Source organism: Bombus pascuorum, chromosome 5 (assembly GCF_905332965.1).
Source record: "Bombus pascuorum chromosome 5, iyBomPasc1.1, whole genome shotgun sequence".
Taxonomy (NCBI): Eukaryota; Metazoa; Arthropoda; class Insecta; order Hymenoptera; family Apidae; genus Bombus; species Bombus pascuorum.
In genome coordinates, this window is record NC_083492.1 from 13,952,001 (window position 1) to 13,974,200 (window position 22,200).

The window sequence follows — 22,200 nt, forward strand, 5'->3', positions numbered from 1 at the left end:
TTGTGGTATAATAGAAAAAAGGATAATTTTGTGGGAAAAAATAAGCCAAAAATATGGAATAACATTTTTTCATACGGTGCTTTATTTTCGAGAAAATAAAAATTGAAAATTTGTCAAATTGTGTCAAGTAGTGTCGATACATCGGATCATGAATCCCGATTTTATGCATATAGATTGTAAAGATCGGTCTTCATTTGTAATTGATCCGTTAAACGAAACATTTGATCTCTTTCGCTCATCGGTTATTTATTATCTATAACAATAACACATACACAGATTCAAATATTTGTCGCGTATTAATACACGTATGATATTTATTATATTAATACATTATAATGTTTAATGCATAAAATGTTTACAAAAATATAAATGTTTCATTTGTGTAACAATATCATTTTGAAAAACAGTGCAATAACACTAACTATAAATACGACCCATTAAGAATGTACAAAGTAAATTATCCTGTTCATAATTACTAATAATTATAAATACATTACTGATGGTAACCTAAAATATCACTGAAAATTAATTATTGTAGAAAGTAACACTAATAATTTTTAATAAATATTCATGAAATATAAGAATAAAAAAAAGATAAAATGTAAAAAGTGAGATTAAAATTGTTCTACTGGCCGCATTAATACTAAGGTAGTTAATAATATTGATAATTTCTTTGAGGTATTTTAAGTACACAACAGACATTAGCGATGTTCTTTTTTAAATTTTGCAAGTTTAAGAATATTGTATAATTTTAAGCCAGAATCCTTTCTCGCTACTTGTCACGAGACTTCGTCTACTAAATTTTATCGGCGTTATCGTTCTCTCGCATGTTTCCACTCTGTGCTTTCTGAGAAACGAAATTATCCCCACTTTGATTTGTAGCAATGCGAACCGCATACCTGAAACAAATGCAGTGCCGTTAATATAACAATGTAATCTTTATGACGTCATTTGATATAGTGTAGGTTATTCATCACTAATGATTTGTTACAAGTTGTGATCTATACTAGATCGCAATAAATCATGTTAGTACCCCACTGTAGTATGCTACCATATTGCATGATAAATGCAAAATTGATGTATAATTTATGTAATTGATAATAATGACTTAAACAGTTGTTGACAAACAGCAAAATATGCATTTAAATTTTAAATTTCTTATTTATAAGTAAAAATATATTCTTAAATGGAATTTTGTGATAGTTTATTTATTGCTTTCCATATTTAAATTTACACAGTGGACAATTTTCCATCTTAAAATATTTGTAGTCTATAATGTTCACTATCTCAAAAATAATTTTTTAAAAATATTATTTATACATTTTTGAACGTTTCAGCTTATTTTTAAACAGTAAAGTTAATTGAAATATAATAATTAATATACCTATGCAATTTCGAGGTCCCTCGCCAAATGGAAGATACGTATAAGGATGTCTGGTTCGTTTATTTTCTTCTGTGAATCTTTCGGGGTCAAATGTTGCTGGATCCGGATAATAATCTGGATCATGGTGAAATCCATAAATCGGTATGATCACCCGCATGCCTACTGGTAATTCAACCTTACTTCCTGGTATTTGGTATTGGTGCTCGCATCTTCGGGATAGCATTGAAGCTGGAGGATATTTCCGTAACGTTTCTGAGAAGAATTTAGTAGATTACACTATGTTTTTTAGTAATATTACATTAAAAGTTTAAATGAATTTTGAACATAAATAATCATTTAATCATGAAATTCTATTATAATAATAATTCTATAATAAAATAGTTTGTTTTCCAATATTTGTTTCCTAGTTTATTATAATAAATTGCAGTATTATACCTATAACTTTGATGTTCCGTAATTAACAAAAATCCTTGAAGAAAAATAATTTTTTCTTTAATATTTTTTATTTTAATTCGTTCTTTTAGCTTCTAATTTAAAAAATTTTTTTTCATTTGTTCAGTTAAATCAATATCCTGCTCGATATAAGCACGAAACTCTTACTATTGAAATAACGTGTATGACGAAAACAATTGCTTTTCGCGTGGAGGTGTTAAGTAAACAAGGCCAACTTCGTCTCTTCTTAAATCGTTCTATTTTTATCTCACTGTGGGTGGAATAAGAACTTAATCAATGACACAGTGCAATTGAAGGTCATAGTAAAGCACAAAAAGATTACGATCATGAGGATGAAGATATGCATACATAAACACTTATATGGAATATCAAATCTAAATAAAATTTGAAATCTGTTATAAAGATCTATTGCCTATTTTATTACCTAAATTTTCTGATCTTAACAAATTTTGTACGCTAAGTCATTGGTAATTATAATAAGGATAATTGTAATAAAACTTATAGTATACTTATAATGGTTATGGTTTGTACTAGTAATATTTTATAAAGTAACTTTAATAAAATAATTAATTAATTTTGTTAAAAGATCGAGAAATTGTTGAAATTCTGGTAGTATCTCGAGATAGATATTCTCGAACTTTCCAAAGAGATAAGTAACTGAAGGAAATCGTGAAACTAACGATGACAAGCAACATACTATATCAACACAGCAAATAATAGGAGTAATCATTACAAGAATATATTATGATACATTTCAAGGTATGCAATTTACGTGCAATCAGGTCAAAGAAAATGCATTTATACCTGCAATAACCATATCAAGATACTTCATGTCTTGGATAGCGTCGTAAGATAGTTTGCCATTTCTGCTGTCAATGGCATCTTGTATGTCGCGTCTCGTTTTTTCCTGAATTTCTGTATTTAACGCCAACTCGTGAAGACAGAAAGCTATGGTGTTCGAGGACGTTTCATAACCGGCAGCGAAAAACACAAACGCTTGCGCTGCAATGCTGTTCTCGTCCAATTCTATAAATAACGATACTATACATGATAAAGCATGTGGACAAAAAATTTCTTTATCGGTCACCAGTTTGATAAACTTTCAATATGGACACTCCTAATCGTAAGAAGAAAGCTATTCTGTAATTTTTGATCGCTAATTGTGAATCGTGAATCGGCATAATTATGAATTAGATCATTATGAAACGACGTATTTTGGAATATTTATGATAAAGTATGTATAGGGAAAATATTATTAAAATTTTAGACATTTTTAAAGTAAATAAAAAATAAATAAGAAATTAACAAAGTAATTTTGGATTACTTTCCAAATATAAAATCTTCTAATTATTTTAGACAATACTAATTTTGTTAGAAAATTAATAAATAAGCTATTGATATACGTAACATAGTGATGTAACCAACGTTAACTGTGAATTTTAATTACGAATTGATAAAGCTCCTCTTATACGTAGTTAATGAAACGTTTCATTAAAGGAGCTGCTACATTTCACTGACATTAAGTGAATCTTGCAGCGGCTATATGAATAAAGCATTTACTGTCAATCTTATCCTGATTAATTTGTTACAAAATGGTATCGTTTGTGGTTAGTCATTACAAGTACTGGAAGTGTACAGTAAATAGTTCACTTATTAACTGAAGGAGACTTATCAATTATGTAACTCTCTTCCTTCATTGATACAATTAAGTTATTCAGAACAGATAGAAGCCAGTATAGAGCAAACGCTAACGGCAGCAAATATATTACATTTATCGATATTTCTTTATATAGTGTCAAGTTCATTTACATAAAAAATATTAACTGATATAACAACTTTCTAATAACAAGAATAGTTGTACAAAAAACGTGCAAGTTACTTGGCATTGGTCTGTCAAAAAAATGTGTGTCGCAGTGAAACGGCGCAGCAGTATCAAGCACATACCAGACCACATGTTAAGGCGAACGACAACATTTCTCTCGTAAAGCGTACGATTTATCTTCGTATAAAGTAATCTATATAAACGATAGGAGCAAGCCGATACACCCATACGACAGTTTATCCTGTTGCTACTTGCTACAATTTCGCAAGAGTTTTTGTGTTTTTCGTCTTCGAATTCTACCTATTATCATTGGTTTGTGAATGTTTATGCGAATGTACATTTTTATGAATCGTAATTGAGGAAATGCGTATTCCGTGCATTTTATCAGCTTTCTACGTTGTTTCTACTTCTAAACATTGTCTTTATCTAGTTTTCTATACTATTCATTTATTTCCCTTAAATACATAAACATCCACAATTTAAACAACATTATTTTCCATATTTATCAACATACCTATCTCTTCAGTAATTTCCTCATCTTCGTCATTGCAAACTTGTCCATTTCCGCACTCATCCAATGTTCCTTTATTTTTCAATTCAATTAACAGGTCCATAAAGTCGTGTCTCTTAATACCATGTTCCTCTCGTTCGTTAATCATCTGCGACACTACATTCTTGAAAAATTTGCTTACCTCAGTATCTATCACTTGAACACCCAAAAATTTGTATAATTTTGGCATGGCTGTCCTGAGCATTCTCCAGAGGGTAGCTGTGTAACTTGGTTTCGAGAGTTTCTTAGTAGCCCTGTGGAACTCAGATTCCTCATCGGTGAGAGCATTTATTTGTATGCCAAAAGCACAGCTGCCAATGACGTCTATCGTAAATTTCGCCGCTAGCTCGCGAATCTCAAGTGGACGATGGGTCTCAGAGGACGCGTCGATTAATTTTTGAAACTCCTCGCCGCACTCGGCCAGCAGGTAGAACATTCTTTTCAATTTGCCGGATGAAAAGGCCGGGGTCAGTTTGGATCTCAGGCTCTTCCATCTTTTCCCTTCTAGGTTGAACAAGTGGGCGGATAACGAGTCCTAAGAAAAGGTTATTTAAATTAATTGTAATTTTTTTTTCTATTATGTATTTTTATGTATTATGTATTTAAGGTTATTTCAGATCTATTCTAATATTCTGTGTATATTTCGTTACAACGTACGTTGATCTTCAATTTTGCATTTTTTACAAATAATCTATATCAATAATAAAATCCTAATCTATTTAATTTTATTTGAAATTTGTTCTCATATTTAAAATACTTATCATGGTTAGAACCCGTTATGGGCACGACCAATTTACATAACAAAACATTTTCCTTTTACCTGTGAGTTTACCGGTATTCCACGGTTCGTGAAGCAAGCGAAGCTTTTCACGCAAATGTCTTTCACGAGATCTGGGTCCCGTAGGATCAGCACAGGCGACATAACACGAAACGCTCCGAAATATCTCTCGTCTTTGAACCACTCGTACATATCTTTTATACATTCTGGTAACGATTTTTGGAACAATAGCAACGACGCGAAATTTCCAAATAATACTGTAGGTTTTCGAAAAGGGACGCCACGGTTCTTCCAAAAATTGAATGTCGACGTAAGAAAACAATATAAAATACCTAGCAGTAATCCTGGTAATAGAAATTGTTCCAAAATATTCCACATTTTGAATTCGCTACAAAGTTCTTTTCGAAATACAAATATAAAATTATTTTTCCAAATCAATAACTATGACGCTCTTCTGTTTCTTGTTTATTTATAAAATCGAGCAATATATTCGCTACATGTCATCTCATAATCTTCGTTGTTTTTCCGTTTTTTAAATAAATTTTCGTATACCATATGTATATTCGAGACTAAACATTTAGATAGGTATAGAAATCTTTTACGAATGTATTATGTGTGTTATACTTTCATATTTTACAATATCATTAGCATTGTAACGAAGTAGCTATGAGAAAAATGTTTCATATAACGCGTACAATATAATACATAGCAATTGTGTATGGCAAGTGTTCCGGTACTTTTATGAACCACGTTAAAAGATTCTTCCCTTTTTTGATTCAATAGTCGTATACATAATGCATTACGTCTGGAACGGCGGATATCGGTTCAACGTTATCGTCGCGAGGTCAATAGTATAAAACAAAGGATTACTCGACGTTTGTCGCGGCAGTTCTCGAATTACGCAGTTCGATACTCCGATCGAATCCTTGGAGTTGTTTATAGAAGTACACTTGTCGACTGACTCACGAACGCAGTATTTGCACTCTCTTGTTTCTCCCAGTGAAATGTCAGTGATGAACGCTCGTTCAACTGTTCACTGTTCGCACGCGCAACTGACGTTTCGCGCGAGCACGTGATTATCAGACTGTCGAATTCAACGTTCGAATGCTAAGCGAGCGTTAATTCGTTCCGTTTAACACCATTTCGAATATTAATATCGTTCCACTAATCGATTCCTGTAATTTTACTGCGTGTGCATTTTATCGACTTACACGTCGATTTTGAACGTCGAATCGAGATGTTATGCTTCCTATGATCACTAAAACAACGTACGTAATTTTAAAACTTCCTACAAACTACAATTGATTATTACTTTAAATTAATTTCCCACTTTTCTCTATTTCACGCATACAAAACAACGTCAGTTTTTAGGCGGGAAGAATGTAATCAACCACATAAATTCACAATAATTCACTATCGAAATTACGCAACTATAGGCGATTATAAGATGTATCGGATTTAATGAGGTTAAGGCATACTGTACAAGTTTGGGGACAACAAGAAGAATAGGAAAAGGAAGAAGAGTGAAAGAAAGGAAAGAGAAGAGGGAAGGGGACGCGTATCGTTCTCACCGAAAGCTAACCTCCCACCGACTGGAAATCATGAACGTACGCACGCACGCATTTATAGAGACCTTGCGCTCCTGCTCCGGCTCGGGTTCGTATCCAAACTCGTGTTCCGGTCGAGAGCCGCTCGTTTATCTTCAACAGCTTTTCGTTCCCTCTCTCTGCCACCCGCATAATTAGCCCCAAGATGAATGCTCGTTTTTATCCACGAATTTCCGTTTAAAAATGATCGATATCATCTTAAGTTTGTATAGCTTCTGTTTGCGTGAGATTTTGTATTCATCGCCATCGTTAATAAACCGAGGTTATCAATTACGATCTTTTAAAAACGCTGTATTATATTTCTGACATAACGGTTAAAATTTTGATGTTATTATATGAGAAATTCTTATGGTTACATTACATGGTTATGATTCGTTAGTATCGTTGTTCTCTTAGAATTTGATTTTCTTGTAATTTTAACATCTTTATCTTGGAATTGGTATTTAGGAGCGTTTTTAGTTGTTAAAAGTTTAGCGTTAAGTGATTTAGTATCAGTTAATGTTCCAGTGTTTTGATACCATAGTATTGTATTATTTTGTTATTAGTATTATTATTATTGTTGTTGTTATTATTATTACTATATGAAATTTAGTAATATTGCATATTATACGCATTTTGTGCATTCTTGCATCTTCAACTCAACGAGTACCAATCAAGTCATAGATAAACGTAAAAAATATAACAAGTTAAGCAAGTTATTTATTTTGTATTTTATATTTCATATTTTATACAGGGGAAATTATTAACTGCACCGCTTATTTTATCGTTCGAATGTAAAATATGAAATAAAATTAAATAACTCAACGTTTTACTTTAATCTGTGACTCACATAATGATATCATATAAGAACGAACACGTAAAAATATGATACGAAGTGGCAAGAAATGCAACTAAAAGAGAAAGACTAATCCGCGAAAGCGTGAAGTCATGCGGAAATTTCAGAATGCGTTATATGCAGAGATAACGTAGTCTACTTCGTTTTGAACGCGTGTCTGTCGACAATCTGTAACAAATGAAAATAGATCTTACTTTTGCTACGAGATTGTGATCTCTCCTTCCACTGCTTTTAGAATGAAAACAGATGGTCGAGCATGGGGGACCTGGTTCGACTTCTTCCTGCGTGCCTTTCTCTACCTTCTATCTCCTTATGATGTATGCGACTAGGTTACCAAGAAAAGAAAAAAAAAAAAAAGAAAAAATTAGAAGCAAGGCGAATGAAAACTCGTTGCCACAATATGCAGCCGATTCTTTTTTTCATTCGCAACTTGTTTCCTCGTGTTATTATTATTTATTAGACGAAATGATAGGTTTCGTTTAATATTATAAATTAAGATTAAATTAGGTTCCTACATTATGCATGGATGTAATGCTCATGCGTGTATGTTTTATGAACAAGTTGTTGCTGGATGATATTTATAGAAAGAATGTTCCGATTTATGGAATGAATGTAAAGTAATTTGAAACTGAATAAGTGTATTTCTGGCTTCTTATAAGTTAAAATTGGTTGTCTTTGGTATATTTCATAAATGTGAAATTGAAATTCGCCCTTAAAAGTATTACAAATTTTGCTCTACACGTACACAGATAGAATCTATACCACTTCATGATTGATTACATTATAAAAATTACAGACTATGTACATAAGCTTAGCAAAGCTATCCTATCGTAGATATGTTTAATTTTTGCGCTCAATTTCATATAACATAAAAGATATAACTTAGAAAAAACGAAGCTGGCACCCCGCTGAGGGTAGCCACCCACATGCTATATTTATTTTTATTTTATTTTTTTTTCTCCACCAATAAGATATAACACTTTACCAAATGTCCGCAAGGACAAATTGTAAAATAACCAAAATAAAAAAAAAAAAAAAATTTCATATATGATTCGTGTCATGTAAATAATAAAGAACTCGTATTACGCAAGCATTATATAATTTTTTATTTTTTTTTTAGCTTCATATAAAGTTATTGATGAGTTTTGCTTTTTATTTAACTTGTTGATTATATATGGTAAATGTTTATCAATAACTGTTAATACAGTATACTCTTTTTTTACATTTTACACACTTCAAACAAGGTTGCATAAGATTTACATAGGTTTGTCATCTCCTCTGCAATCTCAATGCAAATGAGTTATAAAATAAATCTAGTGACGGCATATAATTCACAAGTTTTACTGCAAATAATGAATATGATTTCGAAATTTGCAAGTCAATTTCATTGACTATACCTCGTCTATGTTCGTAAAAATGTGGGAAATGTCGGTAAGATATCGATGAAAGATATGTTACAGTCTAGTTCTCTACTATATCATGTATAAGTAAGAAGATTCATATTTTAATAGTGTTTTATCTATTTTCCGTGATGTGGCCATTCGTTTGAGTTCAAATTCTCAGAATTTTGTTACTGAAAAGTTTCAAAATAGTAGAATTTTCTATGTAATTTATTTCATGCATGTATTTATTATGCTACTTCTTTTTTGTTTGAAAAAATTTCTTCTTCTCTTGTACCCTGTATTTCAATCCTTTCAACAGTTACGTATAATTCCAGTATGAAGTTTCGCTCTTGTTATTTATAAGAATTAAATTTTAATTACAGTAGAAAAGCTACTAAAAATGTAAGAAACTTAGAAAATTCCAAATATGTCATTCGTATAATTTTAATTTAATAGTAAACTTTATAATATTATGTTTTATTTTAGTAATTTTTTAGCATTATAGAGGAGAACAAGCGTAAAGTAATTTTGTACGTAAGTAATTTTTGAAGTTACGATATGCAACAATATAATAATTTTTATATTAGTTTCGTTACAATATTATAATAATTTTATATATAATACTTATTTTTATAGTTTATTGTTCTTACAGGTAGCGTTAAATTACTTTTCCCGATTTCATTTGGAAAATCGTACTCAACAGTGCATTATATAACATAATACGTAACAGTTGGCTTGAATTACAAGTATATCGTGAAGATATTGTACGCTAAATGCAAGTTGTCTAATATGGAGTAAATATCGTTGGAATTAATATCAGAGTTTAAAAACTATTAAGAACTATTCAATTTTTAAGATAACGACATCGACTTGTCTCTCTTTCTCTCTCTCTCCCTCTTTCTCTCTCATCTAATTTTTTGAACAAATTAAATCTTACGTATTTAAAGGATGTATGTCTATATTATTATTGAGTGACAAATTTAGCAAATAGCAATGTTTAGAAAATTTTTGGGAGACATCAAGCATGAATCATAATTTACATATAGGTTCCCTAAGTTCCTTCCAAAATTTTCTGTATTGTTCGAAATAAATCGAAGATAATTTCGAGCAAAAATACGTAGAAAACATTTTCTACGAAAGGAGAAACGTATTTCGTTTATTTATTTTTTCCCATTTTAGCTTAAACAACGAAATATTTTGAACACGTAATTCTCTAACAATAAGTCGAGTATGCTTTCAAATACTCGAGCAAAATCTTTTCATTTATTTTATCATACCAGTTCCATTTTCGAAACAAAAACATACGAATGACTTCAATAAAGTCGATAAATTTCTTAATTTAAAAAATATACTCTACATATACGAGTACGTCAATATCCTTCAATAAATTCACCCATCATCAAGCCATCATTAAAAAATGAAGAAGAGCGATTTAATTTCTTTAAAAATTTTTTCAAAACCTCATTATCCTTTCTTCCACCAAAAAAAAGCTAATACATCAAGCGTCAGATCTAAATTTCGATCAATTCATGATCCTCGATTCTCAACATCTGGATGGCTCCCAAAGGCTGCATACCAGACGGCGCATCGTCGCGCTACTTTATCGCAAAATTCGTAACCAGATGCTCGAAGGCGATCTCGAGTAACCTTCGTCTGATCGTGGGCGTCGCTTCGACTCGCCACGAAACATTATTTTCGAACTGTACGGTGGGAAACCTCGGTGAAACCTAACTTTTCAAGCTGAGAGGACCATTGCGCAATCGAACACACACGAACCACACTAATCAACTTTACAACGAAAATAAATAGTTACAATATTTTACCAACATTTTTGTGCAAAATTTACCCTGGAACTTTTACTATTTATGTTATTATTAATAATACAATTTATTGAAAAAAATAATACAATTGTGCTATGCATGTGCACCATTGCACTTATAAGAAAAGTTCTACAAAAGTATTCTTTCAGCTATTCATCTTCTTCCTTTGAGAATTGTGTCTAACTGCACTGATAACTAAGTTACGACCTGGAACAGTTGACTGTAGATTATTCTGAAGAGTGGAAAATGCGAGGGAACGCACGGAAGCGACCATTATTCGCGCACGTGCAGAAGAGTTTCGCTGGCCGCCGCGTCGTGGCTCAGCAGACTCCGAAATGTTGATGCTAAATAAAACTCCTAGCTGGTTGGGACGATGCCATGCGTTCTAATTTTCACGAAGGCAGATCGCTAGCCCGGGACGTGGTCCGCCGCGTCGTTTCGAGCCGGATGATTCGATAGTCTTTCGAAGCTCTCTCCGGGTTACCTGTTCTTCGTGGCGAGGAGAGGGAAGTTTACACATAGATAAACGGGAAAACGTGTCTTTCGAGACTAAACAAGGAAAAATCGGTGTTAATTATAGAGAATCGTTTCGATAAGCGAAGAAACTTGTACGCTTATGACGAGACACGGAAAGGTTGGTGACTATTAGAATCATTCGCGGTGAAAAACAAAAAGATCTCTTTGAAAGTCCTTCAACATGAGCAATTGGAGACTTAGTGATAATTCGGGGAAGTTCTTTCGATCAGCAGAGAAATTGATCGTCTAAAACGAGATACAGGAAAGCTCTTTTGCGAGTACTTTTATACGAAAGACTGGCAAATTGATTAGATGACGATTAGAAACGATCGTTGCTGCGTCTATCGAAAAAAGTTGAATCTTTGCGGAACTCTAATAATTTATTTACTTGCCTACTAATCCTTCTCCTCAAAACGAGAAAGTTGGGCAACCTGCGACGATTAGAAGAATTGTATCAAAATTGGTGCGCGATTTATTCATCTAATTAAGACTTCAAAAATCCTTCGAATTAAAAGGTTGAAAAACTTGCGAAGATTAAAGAGAACTTTTACGAAATAGGTGTTTGTATCTGTAATTATAAGTGAAGAAAAGAAGCAAATTTTGAAGCTTCCAGTGGTGAATCGTGGGTTCTTCCATGCGAAGGTTGCGGTGACATGGCTGCCGCCCTTTTGGGCAAGTGCGTTGGATTACTGGCTTTGGTGTTGCTTCTCTATAGTTGTTGCTATGGCTTCCGTATTCGAGATCATCCATCGTCGACGGAGCAACCACATCGCGCCACCTGCACTTCCATCTTTGGCAGATGCCAGGAGAAGACGATCACGGCCACGTCGAACAAAAAGTGGCACGACACTTCGCGGCTTGCCAGTGCTCCTAGGAAACCACCTGTCGAGCTGACGTCGACGGATGACGATAGAGTAACAGAAGAAGAAAAGTATACGAAACATGACGGAGGTGGACGTGTTTCTGATTGGATAGAGAAAAGTCTTGAAGAGGATGAGGATGAGGATGACGAAGTGATCGTGGAGATAGAAGAAGATACTGACGAAGTAATTGTGAGTTATGATGAGGATCAGGATGAAGAAGAGGAAGAGGAGGAAATAAGTGAAAATGATGATGACGGTGATAGTGATGAGGAAGAAGATAGAAAAGTAATTATGAAGAAACTTGTAGAGGATACCGAGGAAGATGAAGAGAAGAGTGAGAAAGTGGATTTGAAGAAGAAAGTAAGTTTGGAGAAGGGTTTGAAATCTAAGAAACAAGAAAAGGATGAAAAGGACGAAGATGAGGATGAAGAAGAAAAACATGGAAAGAAATATAGGAGAGATGTTCATGGAAAACTGGCTGTAAAGAAACTTGTTGAAGATACAGAGGAAGAAGAGAAGACAAGTGAAAAAGTGGATTTGAAGAGAAAAATAAGTTTAGAAAAAGAGTTGAAAGAGACAATGAAATCTAAGAAGCAAGAAAAGATTGAAGAAGACGAAGACGAAGGCGAAGACGAAGACGAGGATGAGGACGAGGACGAAGATGAAGACGAAGACGAAGACGAAGACGAAGATGAGGACGAGGACGAGGACGAGGACGAGGACGAAGACGAAGACGAAGACGAAGACGAAGACGAAGATGAGGACGAGGATGAGGACGAAGACGAAGAAGAAGAAGAAAAAATTGTTTTACCTCCACCACGAAAACTAGAAAAGGTTAGACACGCGGATAAAGATAAAGTTAGGTCAGCAGAAATAGCAATGGTTACAGAAAAACCAAAGGAAATACCAAAAGTAGAGAAGAAACCAGAGGAAAGCGTGAAGAAGATTCAAAAATTATATGAAAAGAAGTCGATGGAAGAACCATCGAAGCTAGTTGAAGCCACGAAGAAAGTGGAACCCGTGAAAATAACGAAAGCTGAAATCGAATCTCCTGAATCGAAAATTGTCGCGAAGCCGGAAAAGAAAGCGCAGATTTCAGTGAAGATAGAGGAACCGGCGAAGGTTTCGGTAAAGACAGAGGAAAAAGCGAAAGTTCCGGTGAAGACGGAGGAGAAAACAAAGGTTCCGGTGAAGACGGAGGAGAAAACAAAGGTTCCGGTGAAGACGGAGGAGAAAACGAAGGTTCCGGTGAAGACGGAGGAGAAAACGAAGGTTCCGGTGAAGACGGAAGAAAAGACAAAGATTCTGGTGAAGACGGAAGAAAGGACGAAGGTAAAACCGGAAGTATCGAAAACACGGGAACCGGCAAAAGTGAAAACAACCAGTGCTCAAGCTCCGGCTAAAGTTACAGAAGTTAAGCGATCCGATAGTGAGTATCGTGAAAGATTGAATGTAGTGATTTGTTGATTTGTTCTTTGGAATTTGCGGAAGACACAGTACTTGTAAATACAAGATCAAATGTAGTTATTGGGATTACGTCGATATAAATCGTTTCATCCAGTATAATATAAATCGTGTTTTATCCAGTTGCCCACGGAGAAAATCATCGCAAAAAGAAATCTTTGTCGAATTTTTGGAGTAAAATGAGTATGATATTGTGTTGCAGAAGATGAGTCGAAAGTAAAAACGAAAACGCACGTGGAAGCTTCTTTCACTTTGGCTCGATTGAACGAAGCGATACTACGCGTACCGACATTCGTGCCAAATTTCACGGCCGTTGAGAACTTCGAATGTCAGCAGCATGGCAAGATCTTCCTACGACAATTACGGGGTTATAAGTTATGGGCGTTGCAAAGTAAGTCACTTCTTTTTTCTATATATTCGTTCTAACAAATTTTATCTATTCTACCACGTTGAGTATTGATGACGTTACGTTGGCGTCACGCACGAATAATTCTCAAATGGCATCGGAATGGTCGACGAGTTTGAAAAGAAATATTTCAGTCAGAATAAAAAGCCACGTGATTTCGGCCCAATAGTCAACGTATTATATTTTCGAAAATGAAGTAATTAATCTAAAGTTGAACATGGTTTTTGATTCTATTCTTCCTCTGATTTTTTATCTGGAAATTTTCCGATTCATATTGTCAATATTTTATCCAATCGTGTTTCATTGTCTCTATGGGATCAGTGTTAGATTCGAGCGCAAAAATTCCATCGGGTCTATTGCGAGGGAACGTGAACCAACTTGGAGATTTTGACGAGTGTTTGGGTGTGATGGCGCACGTGAAATTGAATGAAAAAACGATAAGGGTGCAGGGCAAATATTGTTTGGCCAATATAGATTTGTATCCGTCTCATCCGGACATGAAGCTTCCGGTTAATATGATGCAGGCACGTTCTTTCATAAGAGGAAGTATGTACGACGTAAGTGAATGATTGTATTTTTCTGTTTACATTTTATCAACGATATTGATCTTCTCGCTGCAACCAAAAGCACATTGTTTTCAAAACCAGTGAATACTTTTTCGTATTACTTTTTCATACCGTGAAGATCAATGAATAATCAAACTTTCAAGAATTTCTATTATGACGAACGTTCACTTTTTCAGCCTGGTCACTTCATTCCAAAATTCACGACAGTGAACTGGGCAGTGTGTCTTCCAGCGGCGTGTTCCGCTGAAGATGCACGAATCGTTGTCGAGGAAGCATTGAACGACTATAACTCTACCGTAGGAATTACATTCATGGTAGATGTCAATCCTAACATGTGCTACGTCAAACAAAAATCACGAAGCTATTCGAAAGAGACGATCGGTGTTCTGTATGTATTTATATTTATAATTAAGTGGCGGATTTTATGCATTTATGTGAAATTTAAAAGGTATAAAAATGTATAGAATGCATATAATATTAAAAAATCTCCAAAGTATACTTGTTATACTTATTGTGGCTGAAATAAATCTCTGCTTAATTTCCATTTCTCCAATTGAGTTCACAAAAATGTAAATTTGCATAAAAATCCGCAGTATATTTATAATTATCGAATTAAATCAATTTAAGGAATTCACAATCGAGATCTATTCTTGAGAGACCACTAAAACAATTTTATTAAAACGTTAGAACTATCAGATTATTTCATAATCATGTTTCCTATGGAAGTTCTCATAAAATTATCAAAACTACAGAAATCCGTTTTTACATTACGTTCTCAAAGTAGGCAAAAATGAAAATAATTTTCTTTTTATTGACAATTGTGGGTTCCTTAACAAAATTCAGATATTGCAAAATTCTCCAATTCTCATATTATCTGATTAAAAATTATAACAATAATAAAATGAAATATTCTTCTTTCCAATCTTCTTTACAGATATTTCTACGCAATGATCGTCTGTCTCGTCGCTGTAGCAACCACGAGAGATTATTTAGTGGTGTCGGAAGGAAAAGGTAGATCCTCATAACATTCTATATTTTCTGCAAGTTAATGTACTTAAAAAATCTTCTAACTTTATTTAAGTAGTTTCGTTCCAAATATTTTATTCTACGTACGATATCGCAAATTTTTATTACACGATCGTTGCCCTTTACAGGAAACTATTCGGAGAGAATAATAATGTCCTTTTCCTTACGGAGAACCCTCAGATCTTTATTCAGTAAAGGATCCAGCTATGTCGATATTACATGCATTCATGGAATAAGGACACTCGTCACGATTATGCTTTACATTGGTCATCAAATCATACCGATTTCGATGTTGCCATTTTCCAATCGAATCGAACTCACAGAGGTAAGGATAAAGATATACATATTCGTTATAAACGTATTAAGACAAATAATTCTTTATTATAATAACGCGGATTTCTATGAAAATTCATGTTTTTGTGAACTCAACTGAAGAAATAGAATTAGCATTTCTTTTCATTGGTTTTCTGTGTCGTTGAAGTTGGCGTTTAATGTCTGGTGTTAAAATAGGTAGCGAACTCTCCTATCAGCTCGATAATGAGGGTGTCGATGGTTTACACAGACGCGTTTTTATTGCTTAGCGGTGTCCTAGCTGCTTTCAACATGGCGCACGAATTTATAACACGGGGCGAGATTCGATGGTTTTGCCGTTTTATTGCCAGATATATCAGGTAAGTTATGATTGACTCATTTGATTATTAAAATAATGTCAGATATTTTATTTCACGTTCTCACTAATAAATTCATTTATTAATTTATTAACGGTGAAATTTTTCTTTATATCAGCGTATAAATATTCTTCTATATAATTTCGCTATTTCAGAAAATTTTGGAAAGTTACATTTGACTTCAAAGTTATATTCTTATTCAATCAAAATCGTTATAAATATTTCACTGTATAAGAAAAGGATAATAAAATTAAATATCTCAATTTGAATTTTAATACCGAGTTCTTGAATTTTCATTTTGTTAATTACTTTTATTAAAGTATATTGATTCTTTCGATGCTACTTTTCAGACTCACCCCAGCGTTACTCGCAGTGGTATTTTGGTACGCGTTCATAATGGAGCACATTGGATCGGGACCACAATGGAATAGCGTCATAGTACCAAATGCGGAGCTTTGCAAAAGCAACGCGTGGACGAATTTGTTATACATACAAAATTTCTTCCCCTTCGAAGAGATGGTATATAAGTCGTTCTGAAACTGTGCGAGGACTTCGCAACATAATCACAATTATAATCCTATTTATCGATTATAAGCACAAACATTCCAAATTATTCTAGAAGATTAACTTCGTTTTCATCTACAATTAGATCTTGTGTTCTTTCAATGTTACTAGTGCACCAATGTCGTCGTTAATTTGAATTCTATTATAAAATTAGTCTTTGCGTTTCATCAACTTGATTAATTTCGGTCAACTTCATTCGATTTAACAAATTTTTCTTGATCGATAGTGTGCAACTCATACCCACCAGTTGGCTTTAGACATGCAATTGTCACTATTAGCCCCAATGTTGGTATTCTTCTTAGAATGCAGGCCTATCATTGGGATTCTTGTAATATTTTTCTTCGTCTTATTGTCAGCTACACTCCGTTACGTAGCAACGATGAGCAATTATCTTTCCGTTGTTGTTTTCCATGGAATGTCGTAAGTATATCTTACCAATTTTCAATATAAGCTTCTTAATTTTATATTCAATCATTTTAAGCTTCAGCCTTTGGTTTCAGATTGAAGCACCTTTACAGGACTGCCAATTTAGTTTACGCATTACCATTACATAGAGCAACACCGTATGTATTTGGTGTAGGACTTGGTGTGTTATTACGGCACACAGGAAGGGATGTCAGGATCCACAAGGTATAGTAGACTCCAGATAAGATTTATTCTACAATTCAAAATACCGTGACCCACCAAATAAACGAGATATATCGTACTAATTTCAGGTGTTAGTGATCTTGGGATGGTTGATCGCGATGGCCTTGGGATCCTGGTCGTTATTTTCACCATGGCATTTAGCCAGAAGGGACTATGTGTACGATGCTGAAGAAGCAGCCAATTATGTTGTGATCAGTCCAGTCTTTTGGACCTTGGCTTTATGTTGGCTCATTTTTGCGTGCTACACCAATCACGGAGGTCTTTCTTAAATTATTGAATATCAGGCGTTAACACACAATTTCGATTATTTATTAATAATGCTAATTTATATTTATAGGTATATTAAATAGATTCCTTTCGAACTACTGGTTATTACTCTTCAGCAGAATATCGTATGCTGTATATCTAACACAATTCGCAGTATTTTTCTACAACGTTGGGACCACCAGACACTCTAGCGAATTTCATCTTCACAGAGGCGTATGTATAATATGATTCTCGAAAAACAGCATCCACATCTTTTGTTAATCATGGAAAATGAATTAACTTGCCATTCAGATTCCTAATCTCTTAGATATAATAATTTCTATATTTCCTTTCAAAATTAGACAAAAATGGAGACCTCTCCTTTCTTAATGCGTCTTTAACGAAAAAAAACATTACATTTTCTGTTGCAAACAATTACAATTAATTTGTTGCAATTAACATTCAATTTCATGAATTTTTCAAACTATTGTATTTAAAAAATGAATCAGTTAATAGGTTAAAATAACTAGGTTACTAAAATAAAGTATACCTTTCCAGCTAGATCTTCTGGAAGCAGCAACAGTCATAATCATCTCCATCATCCTAACCTTATTCTTCGATATCCCTATGCAAGAGATCAAGAACGTGCTCATGGAAAGTACAGACTCCCTGAACGCAGAAGTAGCGATATCAGAGAAATCAGCAATCGTCGAGTCTTCAACCTCAGAAATCTCGAAAACCTCAAAAGCTCCAAAATCAGAACTCCATGAAAAAAAAATTTTCGAAGAAGACGAAGTAGCTTCAACAGGCTGGGACTGGCAAAGAGACATAGTAGATGGTGGTGCAAAATACTCCAATGAGAGTATAGAAGACGAAGAACGAGTAGACATGCCTATCTTAAAAAAGTCAAGTGGCAGAAGACGATCATTTATTAGTCGTGAACCATCTGAAGCCGAATATCCGTCATATTGGCTAAAGAATGATAACAGAAGATTCTCAAATAATACTGAAGACTATAGAGATCGTGGAAGAAGAAGCAAAAGCAGTCAAAGGGATTATCAGGAGAACGAAGCTTTAAGGTGATTATTCATTTGTTGGAAAACATTTTTATATTGAACTTTTTTCAATATAAATTCAGTTATATACGATCAAAACCATAACTTCTACTCTAAATCTTTCTAGAGCGCAACAAGAGCGAGAAGAATCAATTAAACGAAGCAGACGCTCTCTGCCAAGAAGCCTCGACACTAACAAATTATCCACACGGGACAGCGAGGACGAGGAAGACTATCCAAGAACCAAATATGAAGAAGAAGACGAAAATAATCCGAGGTACAGGCGATCGCAGTCCAGAGGAAGATCCGTGATTAGGGAATCGGACGATTATCGTTCCTGGGACCTTCCTAAAGATTCCAAAAGACCTTCCAGAAAATCCGAAGAACGCGAGCCTATACAAAGACAATCAAGAGTCTCGAAAACCTTCTCCTCAGAAAGCGAAGAAGAACATTTTCCTCAACAGAGAAGAATTGAAAAGAGACACGTAGAACCAAGGATCAGCGACGAAGAGGATTGGGAGAGCGAGTTGAGAATACGTCGAAAGCAATTCATGGAAAAACTGGCGACACGAGATCCCGTATCTGAAGAAGAAAACTTGACCTCTTTACGAAGATCCTCAGCGGAAGGAAAACTAGCATTGCTAAAAGATCCAACAGGAGATGACAATATGGATTCCTGGACGGTTAGTGTAGGTTCGCGTGTTGCTCAATTAGGCTCTTCTCAAGAACGAAGTGAACCTGAAGACGAATATATTCGACGAAGAAGAGAATATCGTGAACAGGCTCCTCCTCCAAGAGAAGACACCCAAAGCGAAGAAGAAGCGATTTGGGATTCCACAAGAAAATCTTATACCAGTAGTAGTCAGGTGACTTCTATCGAAGAAGACGACGATATTGATACTTATAACTTCGTTCTAACAAAAGATAGTAAAAGAAAATCTGTTCAGGACCTTTCTAGGTTACCTCAGGAAGATTTTGACTTTGTAGAGTTTGAATTGACTGTTGGAAAGAAAGAGGGTGAAGGTTTACTTAGGTCTTCTTCTGGTTTGTATAAAAGAGAGTCGATTATTAAAAGCCAGGCTAGTGAAGAAGATCCTGAGTATCTTCTTCCCGAAAGACCAAAATTGGTGCAGCAGGAGAGAGAGCATCCTTTTAAGAAAGCTTGGCAGATGCAGAAATCTAGATCTGAGGAAGATAGCGCTGCATACATTATTAAAGAATCTAAAGAACAATCTAAAACAGAAACGAAATCGAAAGATGACGAAACTAAGGAAACTAAAGAAATTAGAAAGGAATTTAGTGGAGAACAGTACGAAGACACTGGCGTGTTTGCTGATGATGAGTCAGAATCGGTTATGCTGGCTCATAGTAGTAGTGATATTGATGATAACACGAGAATGAGTTCGAAGTCTGAAGAAACGGAGTCAGTTTCAACTGAGAGGAGTAAGAGTTCTAAGAAAAATAGTGTGAAGTCATCGGACGTTGAGGAGGATTCTTTGAGATCTAATTGGCCATCGGAGGAGGAGCAAGTTTATAGAAGCGGTCCTAGGAGTAAATCGGAGGAGACAGAGTGGAGCTGGGAAAGAGAAGAGACTTGATGAAGTGAGTGAGCTATGGAGTAAGAAAAATGATTATAAATTAAATATAACGAGGTAAATTATTCTGCTTGGATTGGTTGAGAGGAAAGGGGAAAGCGAAGTGGACTGGATTTTGGGAAGGAAGGACTGAGGATTTGAAAGGAAAAATGGATCATTGAGGAGTTGACGATTAATAGATTTAATTATCGTTCCATAAGAGAGAATAGAAAGAACGTATTTTTACAATCGTTTTATTCTTATGCGTGTAAAGAGGTGGAACGATTTACAGTCAATCAGAAGTCTACGTACATCGCTACTTATAAATCACATAAAGCTTCTAATACATTAGCTAAACGTTAGCTCCCAGAAACCATATACGAGTTGAATAAAATCTTAAATTTTGGTATTGATAAAATTAAAATTAAAATGTAGTCCCAAGAATTTGTGAGTTAAATGTTTATATTATTTTAAATTCTTCTAAAAATATGTTAATATATTGATCAAATTCATTTTATGCTTTAATGAAAATTGAGTAAGATATGTAGAATTTTGTGACCGATTGTACATCTTCTCTGCAGTTGTCTCCTGTTTCTGGTTTCAAGCTCAAGATCGTTTATCTGTATTTAAATCTATCGTCAAAACACATAAGTCGAATGTAATCGTGGAATTACAATACATGTTAAAAGCGTTGCGAATGACAAGACCAAATTATGAGACCATTTTCCGTAGAGTATAATAAATTATTCGTTAAATATACATATACTAGCATCGTGAATGAATGAGATAGTAATATTGGAAAATTCCGTATTTCTTCGGTATTTATGGCGTTCCTTATCTTCTTACATTTGATGGAATTTGTTTATTGTAAAGGATGCGAAGGATACTGGTAATAAAATTATGCTAAAAAAGTGTCTCCTTTATGAAATTTTTTAACTTAAAATTTTTTACAGCCTTGTTTCAATATTTTTCCAATGCTTCAGTATTTCATTTGGAATATTATAATTATTATTATAACAAATAGAAAAAATGCTTATTTGAATCTGTATTAAACAAATCAGTCGCAAGATTTAAAATTCTATTTTAAGACTTATTTTTTATTATTTATTTTATATTTTATTCTATTCTAACATACGATGTAACCAACCCAAAGTCTGATTAGTTAATGAATTCCAATTGCGCTTTCACGACTTTATACATATTTAACGTGACCACTGGCATATTAGATATTACCACATTAACAGTTATCTTCCATAGATTGAAAATTGCATACTCTAAAACACTACAACTTTAATTTACTTTTATCGTACTGTTACTTATAAATATGTATTTTTTTTTATTTTTATACGGGAAATATATCCACGTATTTCCCTTCAAAAAAATCAAATGGAGCTAAGGGAACATACACACAAATCTACGCGAAGGAATTGATAAAATTGTGTAAACATGAAATACGACGAGGACGTGATCTTTCGATGAATTTACGGGGAGTGAACGGATATTTGACCGATTCGTGGGATGTCTATGGTATGAAGACTTCGCTGGTCCCGTGTGACAGGCGTAAACGGGACGAGCCACGGGCGATCGCGCAGGCGATGTAATGAAAAGCACCGTAAGCGGCTGTCTTCTGCGGTTGGTGTCTATGCTGAACGGAAGTAATCCCCGTGGCACTATAAACGCACGCGTACATCACCTACTACCGGATAACGTCCAGACGAGAATTAACTTACGAGCAAACGACGGCCATTATGCGCTTGTACGAACTCTTTACGAGGCTTTGTGTCGTAAAACAACGTACCGCAAGGCAATCTCTTCTTTTTCTCTTACTTTTGAAGCTACAACCTTCCCTGGAAATCGTAATTCTATAAAAATACAGTACAAATACGATATAAAATACGGACCATTGATAATGTAATAAATCAATTGAAAAATTTATTTTAGCCTGTATCAATGTTTGCTTAGGCTATTTTGTA

The 22,200-nt window shown here is 34.3% G+C and overlaps 2 protein-coding genes and 2 long non-coding RNA genes across 8 annotated transcripts in view; 2 read left to right on the forward strand and 2 right to left on the reverse strand.

Moving 5' to 3' along the window:
- Nucleotides 1-22,200, reverse strand: part of LOC132907038 (uncharacterized) — an 87,128-nt gene that overhangs the window by 14,706 nt on the left and 50,222 nt on the right. The window lies entirely within an intron of this gene.
- Nucleotides 278-7,041, reverse strand: LOC132907032 (cytochrome P450 6B5-like). Of its 3 annotated transcripts, none has more exons than XM_060959768.1 (6): nucleotides 6,621-7,041; nucleotides 5,030-6,245; nucleotides 4,174-4,744; nucleotides 2,642-2,863; nucleotides 1,385-1,636; nucleotides 278-899 (listed from the first exon to the last, which is right to left on the reverse strand). In XM_060959768.1, exons 2-6 carry the CDS (start codon nucleotides 5,363-5,365, stop codon nucleotides 733-735), a joined length of 1,548 nt encoding a protein of 515 aa, XP_060815751.1. In that variant the 5' UTR covers nucleotides 5,366-6,245; nucleotides 6,621-7,041; the 3' UTR covers nucleotides 278-732. The 3 variants fall into 3 exon arrangements, with proteins under 3 accessions (XP_060815751.1, XP_060815750.1, XP_060815753.1); XM_060959767.1 differs by having other exon boundaries at nucleotides 6,559-7,041; XM_060959770.1 differs by lacking the exons at nucleotides 2,642-2,863; nucleotides 6,621-7,041 and having other exon boundaries at nucleotides 5,030-6,356.
- Nucleotides 6,125-6,508, forward strand: LOC132907036 (uncharacterized). The gene is made up of 2 exons (XR_009658095.1): nucleotides 6,125-6,255; nucleotides 6,352-6,508. It is a non-coding gene; the product is annotated as an uncharacterized LOC132907036 (long non-coding RNA).
- LOC132907027 (uncharacterized) lies at nucleotides 11,036-21,157 on the forward strand. 2 transcript variants are annotated; one of them, XM_060959754.1, is made up of 15 exons: nucleotides 11,036-12,635; nucleotides 12,696-13,439; nucleotides 13,677-13,865; nucleotides 14,202-14,437; nucleotides 14,623-14,834; nucleotides 15,381-15,457; nucleotides 15,601-15,797; nucleotides 15,983-16,143; nucleotides 16,491-16,659; nucleotides 16,931-17,124; nucleotides 17,205-17,334; nucleotides 17,421-17,610; nucleotides 17,690-17,832; nucleotides 18,157-18,677; nucleotides 18,781-21,157. In XM_060959754.1, exons 1-15 carry the CDS (start codon nucleotides 11,801-11,803, stop codon nucleotides 20,249-20,251), a joined length of 5,469 nt encoding a protein of 1,822 aa, XP_060815737.1. In that variant the 5' UTR covers nucleotides 11,036-11,800; the 3' UTR covers nucleotides 20,252-21,157. The 2 variants fall into 2 exon arrangements, with proteins under 2 accessions (XP_060815737.1, XP_060815736.1); XM_060959753.1 differs by having other exon boundaries at nucleotides 11,036-13,439.

Excerpts from the sequence above, each read along its gene's own strand:
- LOC132907032 (XM_060959768.1), bottom strand. The coding sequence starts at position 5,365 with ATGTGGAATATTTTGGAACAATTTCTATTACCAGGATTACTGCTAGGT. Across the intron at positions 2,864-4,173 it reads GGAAATTACTGAAGAGATAG|AATTGGACGAGAACAGCATT; the intron begins GTATGTTGATAA and ends CGTTATTTATAG. Across the intron at positions 900-1,384 it reads GGGACCTCGAAATTGCATAG|GTATGCGGTTCGCATTGCTA; the intron begins GTATATTAATTA and ends CATTTGTTTCAG.
- LOC132907027 (XM_060959753.1), top strand. The coding sequence starts at position 11,801 with ATGGCTGCCGCCCTTTTGGGCAAGTGCGTTGGATTACTGGCTTTGGTG. Across the intron at positions 13,866-14,201 it reads TAAGTTATGGGCGTTGCAAA|TGTTAGATTCGAGCGCAAAA; the intron begins GTAAGTCACTTC and ends CTATGGGATCAG. Across the intron at positions 16,144-16,490 it reads TTTATTGCCAGATATATCAG|ACTCACCCCAGCGTTACTCG; the intron begins GTAAGTTATGAT and ends GCTACTTTTCAG.